General features: G+C 36.6%; 1 protein-coding gene across 1 annotated transcript; it reads right to left on the bottom strand.

The window, feature by feature from the left end:
• Positions 1–1751: 1751 nt before the first annotated feature.
• Positions 1752–13961, bottom strand: LOC110094355 (sucrose-phosphate synthase). The gene is made up of 12 exons (XM_020819574.2): positions 13385–13961; positions 5677–5909; positions 5547–5610; positions 4620–5318; positions 4335–4466; positions 4119–4250; positions 3837–4013; positions 3705–3758; positions 3559–3621; positions 2501–3469; positions 2286–2413; positions 1752–2193 (listed from the first exon to the last, which is right to left on the bottom strand). The coding sequence occupies exons 1-12, from the start codon at positions 13679–13681 to the stop codon at positions 1905–1907; spliced, it is 3237 nt and encodes a 1078-aa protein (XP_020675233.1). The 5' UTR covers positions 13682–13961; the 3' UTR covers positions 1752–1904.
• Between the last annotated feature and the right edge of the window lie 2920 nt (positions 13962–16881).

The following is a 16881-nucleotide window of genomic DNA, read 5'->3' as shown; positions in this document are numbered from 1 at the left end:
ATCCTCTCATATAAGCACTCCCCCATGTCTACAAGGTATTCATAGATGAAGCAACCCATAGTTGTCGATAAAGTGCCTTCTATCAAATTCAGTTGACTACCTCCTATGACTAAGTAGACTAGGGATCATGAAAGCTTGAGACGACATAGCCATGAGAACTTGATCGGGTTGTCTTCATTTCACCCATCACATGTTTTAAGTATATGGGGATAAATTTAAAAATCATAAACTCTAAAATTCAAAGACAAATTCAAACCCTAAAATTGTTGCTTTTATATGTTAGGCTTGGACCTACTTAAAAATAAAAAAAATTAAAAAAAAGAGGCTTGGCTATTTAACAACAAGCCTTAATTGAAATTTCTCTCTCATTATCGAGAGATATAATTAACTATAGGTGCTTGAGCCTATAGGAAAGCAGAACTTAGATCATAAAATCCTCATAAAATAAAGGTGAAATCTCTGGGTAGTGTTTTATCTAAGACCCAATCTGCTTTTTGAAAATTTATCCTGGAACCTAAAGTCACTGAAACTCTCCTTGCCCACATAAACAATTAAAAGAAAGAGAGCGCGGAGAGACTGGGGAACGAAATTTTCAAATCCCACACTTATATATTAGAAAATTTTAAACAAGTTTAGACTTTTTATTTTTATTTGAAATTCTAATATTATGTTACCCAATTTTTATTTTTAACTCATTCGATATATTTAATACTGCATACAATTATGTAATAAATAGTGTTAATAAAAAATTAATTAACAAATCTACACTTGATCCCTATTTTATTAGCTTCATTAATTTCTTTCATATACTTTCATATAATGTATAATCTTTTTTTCTCCCTTCTTTAGTCTATATATAGGCCTTTTTTATACACTCTCATAAATAAAGAATGCATTTTTAAATAAATTTGTTTATTTTGATATTTATTTTAATTTAGTAAAATTTTTAATAAAATATTTTAATTTTATTAAATTTTAAATATTTATTTAAAGACATATACAAGTAAATTAAATAAGAATATATAGCTGCAACATCATAGAGCTTGATTTGTATTTAGTAATTTATGCTTTATACTATATACAAAAGCACTACAAACCCGAGTGAATTCTAAATGAGAATTTAATCATAAAAATAGGTTGATGTAAATTTAGACTGAGAATGTGAATTTTTAAAATTTTAATTGTTTATATTAAATTTGAATACTTTTAATATTTATCATTTTATATAGTCCAACTCTGATTCAACCCGAGTTGAATCATTGAACTGTAAACCTCTGCTTCATTAGATTTCATGCTTGATCCAATTTTCACAACCTTAATTTTTTTTTCTTGGAAAAGCATTTGTTAGCATTTGTTAACCTCTGCTTCATTAGATTTCTGCTTAATTCCCTGCATAAACACAGTTATTTTATATTATAAAAAAAATAATATATTAAAAATAACAGTCACCATCATTCTTCAACAACCAGAGCCCATCATGAAAGTTCTGCAAAGAAAATTATTTGGATAATTGTACATAAATAATAATAAATCAGTCTACATTACAGACAATTCCAAGGCAATATCTATGAAGGAATGCTACTTACATAGAACAACAACATTTCTTTCATCAGCTTAGCTCAATACAGGCTTCAGTCACCATTAACAAGCTAAGATTTCATTTGGGACAGTTTTTTTATAGCTTCTTAAAATAACTTTCTAAAAAGCTGTTTTAAGCAGCAGTAAAAAGCTATCTAAAACAAAGCTAAAGATACAAAAGAAGAAACATTGCTTTCAACAGGTGAGGTTGGATATATTATTGTATGATGGGTGTTTTATTGTGATAAACTTTATTTATAGATCTTTAGAAAAGAAGACAGGAGACAGGAGAAGTAGTAGAGAAGTAGCACCCCTTAGCTCTTTTATCACATCCCTGAAGTAGTTTTGGATGCTTCTTTGAGTGCTTTCAAGATATCCTCAGACCTGATGCCTTCCTTGGTATAGATGATAAGGGGGCTTTCTCCTGGAACAACATCCTCCCTTTTATAGCTGCTAGCAGTTCTGAGTAGCTCTTCTGATCCTCTTTCAACCACACCCTTCATGATCACAGTCTTGTGAGAACCTGCAATGAGCTCCTCATGGTCGGTATCGCCTCGCTCGCCGAGGAATATGTACATATTCATTACACTCAGACCCCAGCGAACAAACAGGTATCTTGAATCAGAGAACAAGCAGGCCATAAGGTTTTGCCAGTCATGATTCAGATCAAGACAGAAGAACTTTATAAATTTTGGAAAAATTGATACCTGAGTGCCTGCGACCGAGATGCAAGGAGAGGAACGACGTGCAACCTTGTCAAGTTCCTGCAGTACATTAGATGGCATCGAAGTCCTCGCATCCGAACCTTCCGGCGGAGCTCATCAATTGGTTTGGCCTAAAAACATTTCATCAAACATTACTCCATGAAAGAAACATTACTCCATGAAAGAAACATTGTCCTAAAAACAAAGACTTTGTATACCTTCTTTGGGTCATTGATCAGAAAGGAAATACAATGGTCATTGCTTGCTGTGACATCCTCAACAACATTCTCAAAAGCTTCAGCATTGTGATTACCCTGCCCATCTTGAGAGTTCATCAGCTTAGCTATAGTCCTCTTCACACCATCATATGCCCAACGGTAATCTATATGCGTCGCAAAGTCCTGGTCTGGTTGCATCCTGCCATCAGAGTCCATACACTGCAGAGTCCCTGGGTAGTACACCTCGCTTCCGCTGCTGCAGATTAAGGCGTCGAAGTCTGTCGCGAGGATTTTACCTAACTTCAACAGATTCAATGTTTCAGAAACCGGCATGGCCGTTGATATTGCAAATCCAGAAATCCTTGATAGCTGATGGTCCGACCTCACTGCACGAAAGACTTCTTGAATAACTTGAACCAGCTTCCTTTCAGGTTTACCATTTTCATTGTAGCAGTCGAGAGCAAATACGAACAGCCGGCGTCGCCGCCTAAGGAGAGGAAACTTATTTAGAATATTTCCTGAATTTGCCCAACCAGACTTCATGGTACCAAGCTGAGATTCAGGGTGTGCTTGCTTCTTGATCTTGCTTAGAATTCTCTTCACTTGATCAGGCAATTCAGCATCAACACCATCATCAAGCTCAGGGGAGCCATTAAATGAAATCTTTTCATCGATTGAAAGGCGTAGAGAAGATTCATGAACGTCATTGAGGGAGTCCCATAATGACTCCTCAGCATCATCATCAGGTGCACCTGGAGTGTCAGTCTGCCACTGCGGATGACGCATACGGCTTGCGGCGACACGAGAAAGGTAGGTGCGGCAGTGCTCTGGCCACGAGAACAAGTGTATGTTTCGCCAACCATTACGTCGGCATTCAATCCACAGGTTCTTGTCAGCCACAAGCTTCAGCAGCGCATCAGCAATGGCCCTGTCGTCGTGAGGATCCACAAGTAGTCCATTGTTCAAAGCCTGCAAAAATGAAAACCAATAATTGAATTTCCTCAGATCTTCCTTCTTCTCATTTGAGGTTAGAAAGCAGTTTTCATAAGCATATTTACACGCTGAATGTCAACCGGACCACCATTTTTTGTCGCCACCATTGGAAGCCCGTGTGCAGCTGCCTGCAATCAGCCAACAGAGTTGGGTTTTATCTTTAGGATATTGCTTTCTCTTTAAGTTAAAATTAGCCTGAGGCTGAGCAAACCTCAATCAATGTCAGACCAAAAGGTTCAACAAGAGCTGGATTTATGAAAACTCCCTGTATGTTGAATGCATCTATAGTTTAGAAGAAGATGACTTTTTCTAAGAAATAGGACATGGTAATTATGATGTGAACCTTCGTTTTTGCCGCAAGCCGATAAATATCAGGCACATCAGCCTGGTTGTGGTGCTTTGGGTAAGCGACAAGACCATAGAGATCATACTTATCAATTAACTTCAGAACTATTGTCAGGACACTGGCATTACCAGAGGACATCACATCAATGTCATCCCTGTTTCCCATGATCAATGTCTACATGATCAACAAGGTAAATTCTAAGTTATCAATTATACTGTACGCAAAGTAACTTGAGAAAGAGAAACAAAATGAATTAATCAAAATTCATTGATTCCTTACAAGATTTGCGAGGTCCCTCAGCGGACGAGATTCCCCAAAGGCTTTTAACAAGGTGGTGATATTCTTCTTTGGGTCAGGTCTCGACAGTGCCAGGATCATCGGCTTGTGGGGATTAGTGAAGAACCGCATGATCTATGTAAAGACTCAGTTAAATTCCCAGGAGCAGTGAAGAAATTCTTAAGAAATATCTAGTAAGTTGATGCGACTGGAGCTTACTTCGGACCATATTGGTGGAATCGACTTTGGAGAAGCACCATCCGAGCCTATAAGAGCTGCAAGATCTCCATCTGCTTCAGCTTGCTCTTCCTGCACTACAACATTGCTGAAGTCCATCCCAGGAGGAATTACCTGCAAATGCCAATGGGTCTCAGGTTGCTAGAAGGCAAATACGAAGATAAGATTTAACTAATTGTATCACGATGCTCTCCTTGATCTGTTAGTTGGATGCTTTGACTATCAACTAAGAGGCCCCTTAGTTAAGAAAAGTGATAGTGAACTTACAGCCATCCTCGGCATATATCGTCCATGGCAGTTCACCCCTCTCCTAGCACGAGCTCTGAGCACTTTCTCAAGCTTGACATCAAAGCCATCATACAAACCCCATTGTTCCTCAATTTCTTGTTTTGTACTCGTGATCACAAGCTCAGCAGCATCTAGTGAAAGTTCCTCAGCCTCAATCCTCCTCATTATCTTGTATGTAGCGTTGATATCATCCTTTGATTGCCTTCCTTGCTTTAGGAGCTGATCCAACTTATTTCTCCCTAGTGAATGACCAGTGAGAACCATAGGGACATTTAGGGCACCAGAGAGAAGTGCGGCACTATCGCCGGCATCAGCATAGTGGCCATGGATCACATAAGGCCACACCGGCTGCCCCCCACCAACCTGCTCACCTAGTACCCTTGACATGTTGATTATGTGAGCAAGGGCTCCATCTACAAATTCCTGGATATATGGCCAGAGAAGCTCCTTCCTGAGGTACTTGTCCCTGGGACCAAACGGGATACGGATGATATAAGCTCCAGCGCTCTCACCAAGTTCATTGCCCTCCTCATCACTGGAACCAGTGGTTAGCATCTCTGTAGGTTCCCCATAGCTCCAATCAACCTCAGGTGCTGCGATCTGGCGTGTGAAGAGATCCACCCGGTACACTCCTGGAATCATTGATAGTGCTTTAGCAAGCTCTACGACATACTTGACCTAAAATTTATAAGAAGAATAAAATAAGTAAGGAATTGTATAGAATGCATTCGAAGGGATAAACATGGAGGAAGTTGTAAGAATATTCTTGCAAGATAAACTCTTAAATCAAATAAAACCTTGATAGAAAAGGATTCCTAATAAAAAGAAGCTTCATTGAATGAGATGGAATCATGTCATTTGTGAAGATTTTACATATTTTTTTGGAAGATAAAAAGGGTATATCACCTGACCCCCAGTGTCCGAATCACAACCTAGCTCCATGTTCTCTCCACGGACAAGCCCATGCAAGCTGTTTGAAGAGACAATGGTTAAACAACACCAATTTTAATAGAAAGGTGAAAGCAATGCATGCTACCTGATGAGAACTAGATAAAGCTTCTTCTCCTTGCTTTCCTCAGACCAAATCTGGAGATCAGAAACGTTACTCTGGAGCTTCTTCTTTGGTGTATCAAAGTGGAGGATCTCGCCCACAGTGTCCCCTTTCTCTCCTTCTGATAATTCCTCTGACATTTCCTCGGTGGCTTCCCTTCGCCCTTGTTCTCTCTCCCACCTTCGTTTTGTTAACCTTTGGAGATCTTCCCATTCTATCTGATAATGTATCCAAGTTAAATTCTCAGGAAAAATAGTAAAAAGATGCATAAAAAAGGCCACATTATATTTTAGTAGAAATTAAAAAAAATACACCCTTTGTTCCCAATTTCTCCATGTACTGCAGGAATATCACCCGTTTAAAAGATAAATAACATCAATCTCTTTAGCATGGAGTCACAGCAAAAGCATTAAATTAGCCAGGCATAAAATCAAAATATAGCTACACCTCAAATTGTGAGTGCTAAGGTATGAGAGATAGAAAGTAGTAGCTATGTCCAGTCTTGTAGATAACAATGCTCTAAAAAAATAAAAAAAAAAATACAACTTTGAATAGAAGTAGTTATATCTACACTTGTGGATGGCTGCACAAAAAAGAATAATAGAACAAATTCAACTAGGAATTGAATTAAAACTGATAGGTTCCGCAACAAACCTTACCTTTAACCTGAATTGATCCTGTTCATTTTTTCTTAGTACATGCTAGATCTGTTCATTGCTCGCATTAACCATGGCAAAATCAAATCATGATGGAAGCTTCCTCCCTCTAAGCCACTGGGGGAGTTTGCAGTCGCTAGCTAGCAATGCTTGCACTCACCCTGTATTCCTTCTGCAACAATGTTGTGAATACATTCCTCCAACAGCTACGAGGCATCATTTTGTCATCAATGGAACCTCATATGAATAGCAAACTTTCAACCATAATCACTAACAGAACATAGATAAGTTGCTGCTGGTTTCACCTATCCCTTCAGGGGAGAAGCAACTTGGCTAGGATGCAGCATCTCCTCCATATACCTTCCTACACAGCTCCTAAAACTGAGATCATTACACTTTGCCATTGGGCCACAACTATATTGCTTATCTCTAACAGCAAGAAGACTATCTCCGGATGATCTTCATTAACACTTGCACCCAATTGCATCCACCAACAGAGCCACCTCAGTACACTCTCATGATGGCTAGGAGTCCAAAAAAGTAAACCATGAAAGAATTTTCTAGGATTACATAGGCTTAAACTTATATTTCCTGATTTAACAGTCATTCATAATCAGGCTTGAGTTAACTACGACCATAAAGTTCCCAGCTTTAAGATGCGTATGGATCATCTGCTCGGAGTTGAATGAATTCTGAGGTCCATGATTCATTCAAGGTGAGGCATATTGGTTGTTGATGATTGCTACATGCTCTTTTAAGCTAAAATGATACTTCCTGTTACTGTCAGATTTAAAAGGGTCCACTACAAATATCAACATTTTTGAAGCTACATCAGGAAAATTTACTTCAGCACAATCACAAAAATTGATGTGGCAAGACCAGTCAATGGATTGGAATCTCTTACAGCCACTACTATGAATGCTCAAAGCATCCTCCATTTGCTAATGATGATTTTAGGGCCAAATCAATGGCGTGTATGATATCCTTAAGTGGTGTTTAACTCATCAGCTAGTTTATTAGGGCACAATTCCTTAAATTCAAAATAACAAGTGACTAATATCTTTAGGCATTAATAAGATCTTTATTTTATTCTACAATCATGTAGGTGTAAATTATTTCCTCGGTACCTTCACAAAAGCATGTTGGCTTAAAATGAGCAATGGCTAGTTCATCGGCAGTGTAATTCTATGATTTAATTCAATAAATAGAATTAAAATTAGAAGAACGTCTTTTATTCCGCATGTGGATGTGGTCGTGTTAGCGAACACTAGCTCATCAATAAGAAAACAATTTCCATGGCCAAGGTGTTCAGGACAACTCAGAATATGCAGCTATCGACAGTTTTAATAACATCCCTTCCAAATAACTCTAATTAACAAAAGGGCAAGCCAATCTTTCTTGATAATTCTTAATGACATCATATTGAATATATCTTTATGGATGCTCTTGTTGTTGAATTAGTGAATTCTCCTCATAGACGTGCGAAGGGCAAGTCAGTTCTGAGATTGCTAGTAGTTCACAGGTTATGAGAGTGTAGCTCAGTTTTGGACAGAAGGGCTCATGATAAAATCCTCAACTGAGATGAGCATTTAAAGGCCTCTTTTAAGAAATTTTAAATATTTTAAAAAATAAATAAAATTGGTAAAATTACAAAATCATGTCTTATGTATCCCTCTCTTTCCCTAACCCTAATTTAACCTAGGTTGGTGACCTTAACTAGTGCTCCTAGGATTGACTCAATACCAGTGTAAGGCTAAGGTTTGACCAAATTAAACCGTTAAGTCATGGACTACTCACTAGATCCATTGACCTTGGTTTGGACCACTTAGATTAATGTCAAGTAGTTCAGAAAACCTTCTCATGGTCAACTTAGCCTGATCCCAAGTAGACCATGTTTTGACCAAGGTTGACCTGACTAACCCTAGTGTATACCATTATAGAATTTTGACCCTTGCCGAGGCTAAATGACTTTATGCGATCTAGTAGTTTCATTAGCCTCTAGAATGGCTAATGCAGTGCCCTAAATGGTCTCAAATGATCTTGAGTCGGCTCGTGACTCTCACAAAGCCTGAATAACTCTTAAGAAACCCTAAGCATGTTACAAGTTTTAGTCTTAGCTTTTCTCTTAGGTGATCCTAGGAAAACTACTAACCAACCTCTAGGTATTTTCTAGTGATCTAAACTACCTAGTAAAACCATTATCACCCTTAACCCTAATTTAGACTAGTTGTCTTCAGATGACTTATTAGGTTTCTTAAACTTTTGCTAAGGGATTGCCCTAAGTGGTATTAAGGATCTTAAATCACTAAATGACTTCCTTACCTAGCTCTAGCTTTCTTTTAGACGATCATAAGTGGATTAGTGCCTACTTCTTAAGACTATGTTGGTAATCCTAAATTTTCTAGTGGATCTCATAGCTTAGACTTTAGCTCTACCCTAGTTAAGTTTACGTAAGCTAATCGTATGTCCTAGTTAGTTCTAGTTGACCAAGATTGATTAGTGGCTTGTCCTAAGTGATCATAGATAATCTTAAGTTTGCTTAAAGATTGGGTTAGTTTTAACTAACTCTAAAGGAAATCTGATGTAACATTCATCTTAGGAGGAGTGTTTACATCATTAGAATTTATGACAAATAATGGCAAGGTTCACCTAGGTTGGCATGTGCCTATATGCTACTGGTTTCTTAAAAAAAAATTATTTATCTTAGATATAGGAATTAGAGACTTTGGAGATCCTTTTACCCTTCACTTCACTAGCATCTTATCACATATCCTAACCTTTAGATATAGGATTCAGGACTAAGATGGGTTCACCCATATTTTTTTTTTAATAACATCAAAGTCCCTTTAGAACATTGGCTTAGGACCTTTTGAAAACATACTCAACCTAAGGGTTGATTGTGCTTATTACTATTGGAATCATTATAACCCTTGATCGTGAAACCTTCCAGTTAAAAATATATTAGCAAACACTTTAATTATGGACAAGCTAATAACCTGAACATCACACATTGATCAAATTATTAACATTAGATGTTGTGATAGATGCATCCTAAGATTTGGGTATAGCTAAAATTGCACTCTTTTTTCGCTTGCTAAGTGATATATTGATGAGTTGTCAATGATGCTTGACTATAATTATGTGCGCTGAGATAAAGATATTTTTCTTGCAGGTGCTTATAATGTAGTGCATAGCTCAGTTGTGATGCTCTTTTTGGGTGAATTGTATAACCTAACTACACAATGAATATTTAAACTAATTATTTTATGCAATTTGTTATGTTTTTTACCTTAACGTGCATTAACAATTGTGTATTTATATTTTTTTTAGGCTTCTTTTATTGTAAAATAACTAGCCTGTACATATTATCACTGAGCTCTTAGAATGTTATATCTTCTAAGATAACATTTAAATAAGATAAAATTAATCATAGTTATTTGATTTTCATTAAAATATAATGTATGGTTTCTCTTTAAGCCATCCTTTTAATATAGCCAACATATGCAAGCTCTTTGGGTTTGCCTTGTAAATTTATTTTTTATCTCGCATTAATGTTCAAATAATTAATTGAAATTTACATAGTCCTACCTCATATGATACCCTTTATGATATGGCATCCTTTGCTTTATTAGAGACTATGTAAGCCCCATTCTTAATAATTCAACTTGACCTTATCTTATATTTACATGGGGACTTGGGTCGTTGTTTTGAAGTGCTTAGGTGGATCTATATGATTATCTATTTCAGGCTTTTTCAAACAAGATTTTAAAACTATATGTTGGGATTTCTAAGCCTCTAATGGATTTATGTTATAAGTTCCATCACACTCATTCGCATTAGATTTAGTCATGCTATAAATCCAAGTTTGATACTAGAATCACTTGTAATATTTTAATTATCTTTCTAGATAGTTCCCCAGTGGTACATTCACCATCATGGTGGAATAATAGTAAACTTTATTTTCTAATAAAATGATCAACTATACCAAAAGCTAAATATGAACATTGTTTCAAAATGTAAAGCCTAATATAGTTTAGGAATTTAGACATCTTGAGTTTCTCAAGGTTGTCTGCCCTAATTTTTATCTTTCTTAGAATTCTATGCTCATCTTTCTACATTTTTGAGTGATTTCCTTTTTGATATTTATTAAAAATCCGAATTCAGATGCCACTGGCATGGCTTTAATCTAGATTTTTTTAGAGTTTATCCATTCTAACCAATGGAACTAGATCTTATTGGAAACTTGACTCCATAACAAAATAAATCCCATCTAGCTTTTTCTTTTTAAGGTTAGATATGCGAAGTTTCTAAAATATATATTACTGTCTTGAATCCACGGAGTGATTTGTCTTCAAACTTTTGAGGTAGCATAGTCCCTAATCTATGAAGTATTTAAATAGAAATGTATATGTGTAATTAATCTACCTTCCATTAAACCCATGAGGAGGTTTTGTTTCCATTTCTTAAGGCAGTGGATTCTCTTTCTAATCATGCCACTTCCATTGAAGCTCACACCAACCATGTAGTAGGAAATGTTCTGATCTTCCCTAGCCAAAGGCTCCCCTATTGTTGACTTCCCCATCATCCAACCAACAAAAACTCAGTCACCTCCCTACAGACAACTCTTAGTGCCTTGTTAGTCGACAATTCTCAACATTTAGTCTCATTGTCTCAACATCATGTCGATCAATACATTCTTAGTAAGTCATCTTGAAAAGTTTGACATCCAAAAGACTCGACTGACATTCCCCTTGCCTTCTTGATGGGTGCCCATGTTATCATCTTGGCAAGTCATCTTGAGAAGGTTGACTTCTTCAATTCTCTGCAACCAACCTCTCCACCTTCATGTAGCCCTCATTGTTATTTCAACAAGACTTCTAAAGAAGGTTGATCTCTCAATGCCCTTGTTACCATATTGGCAATTTGCTTTGAGAAATCCAACTTCTCAGTGCCAATAGCTTCAACTCCCCATATACTCAATTTCCTTGTCTTGTCAGCCTTTTCTCAAGAGCTCGCCCAAGAAGGTCGACTATTCAACAACCCTCCTTGGCCAACTTCATGGTATAAGTTATGAGTTCTTGCCGTCACATAGTACATAACACATTTTGTTATCTTCTCGGGATAGCTTAAAATGCACACATGAGAGTACCTTATCATTGCCCTCGACCCATCAAATTACTATGCTACTCAATTTCCTTGCTACTAGTGAGTCCGTGATGTCATTTAGACACAACCTCCAATCACTGGCCAAACCATCAATTTTGGATGGCATTTACCTAACATTAAGCCGGGTCTCCTTATGTGTAAGTTTTCCTTTTGGTTTCTTGGGGGAAGTATAAGTCCAAACTCATGGCCAATTTTTGCACTCTCCCTTGAGACTAACATTAAGTAGTCTCTCCTTACTGTTATATAATTCTCTCTTTGCAAATTGTAAGACCCATATATATATATATAATCGTGGTGCTCGAGACACTTACATTGTTGTGCCCATAAAATATATATATATATATATATATATATAATGCTGGCGTCATCTAGATGCCTTCATCTTGTTATTCTATTTCATCATCTAGTCCTATGTACTAAAATATTACTTAAGGTTGTTTGCTTTAGCAAGGATTGCAACTTAGATCCTTCTGTTAAATCCAAGAACAGGAAAGAATGTTCTTAACTGAAAGTTTTCTTAGGTATCACAATTAATATATAATAAATTATGGAGGCTTGCACCCATGAGAAATTAGTATCCCATTATCTTTAAACCTGCTTTGGCATCTCATGCTACTATAAGAAAATGTTAGAGAGATTCCTCTCACTCTGTCTTGCATTGGTTCTCATGTTGGAGAGAAAGTATCAATTGTTTTCCATCCTCTAAGGTGATATGATCCATCATATTCTTTTATCTCATATAAAGCTCTCTCAAAGTCCACGATCACCTCATCCATGATTCCATGATGCTCCCTATAACAAGATCCTACTCTCGACATAACATCCTAACAAGTCGACCATGAAATCGCTCCACTAGTCAACAATAGCATATAAATACATCTTGATTTTTCTAGTGAAAGGAAAGGACTTTTAGCAATTGTACTTTCTAGAGAGAGAGATGAAAATAGAGGGAGAGGTTGAGTGATTGCAATGAGGCTTCTTTGAGCTCAATGGAATAGCTCCATTGCCCTGACAGTGCAACTTATATTTTTGTGTTCAATTATTTATCCAATTTCCTTACATATCTTACCTACAGTCAAGTAACTTCAGCAAATGCAGACCTCTATCAGCGAAGTTAACTGGTCTAAACACTCTCCTTCCCTGTCTTATTACTTCTACATGTGAAGCTTAGGGACAACTAAGGGACCATCCTGATGGTTCTCTCCCTCGGTCCCAATTCCTTTTCACATATTTTCTACAACTTCAATCATTGCCAATGATTGGCCTTCTTGCAAACAAAATTGAACTATTAGCTGGAGCCAAATTGCCAGTTGAACTAAGTTCTTAAAATTTGAAAAAAAAAAAAAATGTAGAACATTCCTTATTAAAAAAATAGGTGATGCGCCACAGCAAAAGAGTAACATCTGTTCATCATCTTTCTCTGAGAAGAGAAACAGCTGGACAAGCAAGATAAAGGAAAAAATATATATGGCATACTTAAAAAATCACAGATTTAAAAAGAAAATTAAGAAATAGAATATAGCTAGATAGGAAAATAAAAAATAGACACTTACCAAAGTTCAGTCTATTCGAGAAATATATCAATTCATTCAAAAAATCTAAGTTATAAGAGCGCTGTAGCAGAGAAAACCAGGGAATCTCTCGAAAACCAGGCCAAAATCCTAAATTTCAGAACACAAACTATTCATAAAACCTCACTAGGTCTAATTCTCGCACAAAACAATAAATTTTTTTTTTCACAAAATCCTTGCCTTCAAACCCCAAATAGAATAAAAAAGCGCAAAATAGAATAGAAAAAAAAATCATAATCGATCCATTTCAAAATCATCACTAAAATAGTTTCACCACAGAGAGCGAAAGAGGGAGACGACCTGCTTTTGCTTGCGGGCAAGGTGCCAGATTCTCCAGCACATATTCTCGAGTCGGGAACTCCTCTCCCTGGCATTCCTCGTGGCGACCACCTTGATCCAGGTCCGATAGATGTCCGTCTCGTCAACTCCGGTCACCACCTCCTCCACAAAGTACCTCGTCGGATTGAAATGCGCTCCCCTCACCCCCACTTCAGCCTCCGCTGCTGCCGCCACCGGACGTTGCTCCTCCGCCACCGCCGCACCTCCACTGTTCAGTATCGCCTCCAAATACCCATTAATCCACTCATTCCCCGCCATCTCCAGCCAATTCAGCTGCGCTCCCCCACTCTCCCCTCTCCCTCTCTCCTTCCCCCAAGCTTTATTCACGCCTTACTACCTTTTATGGCACGGTGTCGCACGAGTGCTACCTCGGCTTCACGCGTGAGGTCCTCACCTCAATCTCTTGTTGTGTGGTTACAGCAGGCCAAATTCCCCATGCTAATCAAAACGGCTATGACAGCAGTCCACATAATGATCTACTTCTTTGTCGGGAAGGAAGAGAGATGGGAAAGTGGGAAATGAAAAATGGGAGTGGCACTCTTCGAATGGCCCGTTGGTTGAGGGATTTTGGCTTTTTCATTAGCCTTTAAATTTGAAATTAATGTGTATGTGATGAATGATGAGTATTATAATTTGACATTTATTATTTTAAAATAAAATAAATTTATAAATGGTCAATATCAAATTGAATCTTGAAGGATTATTCTTGTCATAAAAGACGACTTATTAGTTACAACTCTTTAATTTATTTAGATTGCGTAAGCAATTTGTAAATAAAGGTTTCGTTTGAGACGGATTTCTTATTGCTTCTTAAAGCAGCTTTCTATCACAAAAATTTTAATTTGTATACTAAAAAGTTACTTTAAGAATCAGTAAGAAAGCTGTCCCAAATGAAGCCTGAGAGCAAGTCCAAATGAAATTGGTTAATTTTATCTTGGTTAGCCAAACTCCAATGACCAGTTATGACCTACATCTTGGACAATCCTATTTAATAAGTCTTTAAGGCGAAATATGAGCGTGAGTTGCTTTGGCAACTTCAAATTGGTCAATATGGGTGACCCTTAGGTTTATGACAACTCATACTTGATGAAAAGTTCATTATAGTGATAGCAGCTTCTTCTAGTCGGCTTAAATATGCTTTATTTGGATGATTCTAATGAGTTTGCCCTAGTGAATCAAAGTGTTGCACCCCTTAGCAAGCCAAGTTGACTTAGACTCAGGTCAACTTATATTTAAATATGCAATTAATTTCTTGATTCACTTGTTCATTTAAAGAGATGGAAAAGAATAAGAGAACTAATATTTTGCATATGTCATAGCCCATGGCAGCCTCTCCTCGTTGAACATAAGGTATAAAAAGAGGAGTACAACATAGGCCGTGAAATATATCATTAAATTTTGAAATTCTATCCATTAGAATAGAGTGGTTGGTGTATCACCATCGATACTAGTGCTACACCTGTTCTAACCTGAGCTATTAAGATTCATGTAATTGACATTATGCCTTTTTCATTCTACATGAGTTTGGGAATCTTCTACCTCTATGGAATGCATGAATTCTACTCTGATGTGTGTTCCAAGGGTCTACGTCACTACAGGAAAATTCGCTGTTACCGGTGGATGGAATCCGTTAGTAACAATGAAAATAGGCTGGAAATTCAGTTTTCCAGCACATTTTCGACGAAAATGGATCCAAAAGTAATTCACGTGTAGGAAAAACATCACCTGCCGAATTATTCTGCCTAAAATATTTTCGGTGGAGTTTCCAGCGTAATGCCTGCAAAAACTTTGGAAAAAACGACGGTGTTTATATTGTCATCTTTTGGCGTACTATCCACTGGTATTTTTGATGGATATCCTCCGCTGGAAATATCTGCGGATAATCCGTCACATCGAAACGATGCCCAATTATCGGTGTATATTACCATCGCAATCTCAGTCGAAAATGACCGGCGCAATATCCACCGAAAATGCCTCAGTATCGTATTGCCGACAGTGTTTCCGACGGAAAATCAACCGAAAACCTGTAGCATAAACAAAAAAAAAATCTTTTTCCTTTAAAAACTGATTTCCACAATTAAACCTGCATATAAAATAAATACAATAATGTATACATTCATGCATCCAGTTCTGATCAATAACATCACCAATTACATTATAAAACATGTTCAAACAATAAATGACAAAATATGTACACAATAAACATAAATAAGAAGAGTATCATCAACATAAGAATTTGTTCTTTGAGCAGTCCAATAAATTGAGTAAAATATTCATAGAGGATATTATATTCTGCCTTCATGCTTAACATCTTAACAGCAACAGATAACTCTGAGTGAGTGGTGCACCCCTTCCATATTAATTTATTGATGAAGACTATTAGGATGAGTTGTTTATTGATGAAGACTTCTTGATTTTTCATTCCAAATGATTTTTCCATGCATGATTCTTTGTTTTATAACTATAATACCTGACTTGTAATCTTTGGTATTAATAGATCCTCATCACACTATTGAAGATGCTAAATTCAAATTTATTCATGGACAAGGCATGATCCTTACTCACAAGAAAGACTAAGAAATAAAAGAAGAGAGAGAGAGAGAGTTTGGAGAAAAGCTCTTTAATTTCTTATTCAAGAAAGTATATGCCTTCACACAACATTTTTATTTATTTTAGGCTTACCATATGATCCCACTTTACATATGAGAGTAAAGAATATGAAATGCTACATTTAAGGGAGATGAATAAATTACATGAAATGTCTTAATTAAGATTTATTATAAAATAAAGATTTACTAATTCTGTCTATTTATTCTTTTAAACTGTATTAATTACTTCTAAATAATGAGAAAATCGGCATGAAGTTACTATTCAACTTCATCTTTGCTGGTTAAGTTCGGTGAGTAACTATACTGGGTATTTTGGACAATCCTACATGATTTGCTGCGCAAACCAAATACGTAGTATGTGAATAGCTTTAGCAACTTCGAACTATTTCACACAGTTAACTCAGGTCGTTATGGTGCTCTTATCTCAGCAGGAAGCTCACAACACTAATATGACTTCTTCTACTTAACCCCTGATGCTAAGTGTGCTTTAGGATAAAAAATTACACATATAGATTATAGAAGTTCATTCGTTGGCTTTACTCTAGCACATTCGATGCATCGAAATCCCTTAGGAGGCCAAATTGACTTGTACTAGGGCAAATCAAATAAATATATTTTATTTGTGATAAATTTCATTTGAGCATAGAAGCTAAGAATATTCTCTATATGAGGAAGACAAAAATAAAAAATAAAAAATAAAATAAAGATTTTTATGCTTTGTGAAAGGGACATTGCTCCATAAGGTTAAATTGAGACGGGACAAATATTTTTTTTTTAATTTATTTATGAGATAGTGAATGCCATGCACAATAAGGAAGATGAGTTAAAATAAGGAAGAAATTCATCTAA

This window comes from Dendrobium catenatum, unplaced genomic scaffold (genome assembly GCF_001605985.2).
Source record: "Dendrobium catenatum unplaced genomic scaffold, ASM160598v2 fragScaff_scaffold_743, whole genome shotgun sequence".
Taxonomy (NCBI): Eukaryota; Viridiplantae; Streptophyta; class Magnoliopsida; order Asparagales; family Orchidaceae; genus Dendrobium; species Dendrobium catenatum.
Note: the sequence above shows the minus strand (reverse complement) of the source record. Positions and strands in the feature narration are given on the sequence as shown.

Bases quoted from the DNA above. Each gene is read 5' to 3' on its own strand.
- LOC110094355 (XM_020819574.2), bottom strand. From the start codon at position 13,681: ATGGCGGGGAATGAGTGGATTAATGGGTATTTGGAGGCGATACTGAAC. The intron at 5,319-5,546 runs GTGATATACCCT...TATAAATTTTAG, and splicing joins ATTCGGACACTGGGGGTCAG to GTCAAGTATGTCGTAGAGCT. The intron at 4,467-4,619 runs GTAAGTTCACTA...TGGCATTTGCAG, and splicing joins GATATATGCCGAGGATGGCT to GTAATTCCTCCTGGGATGGA.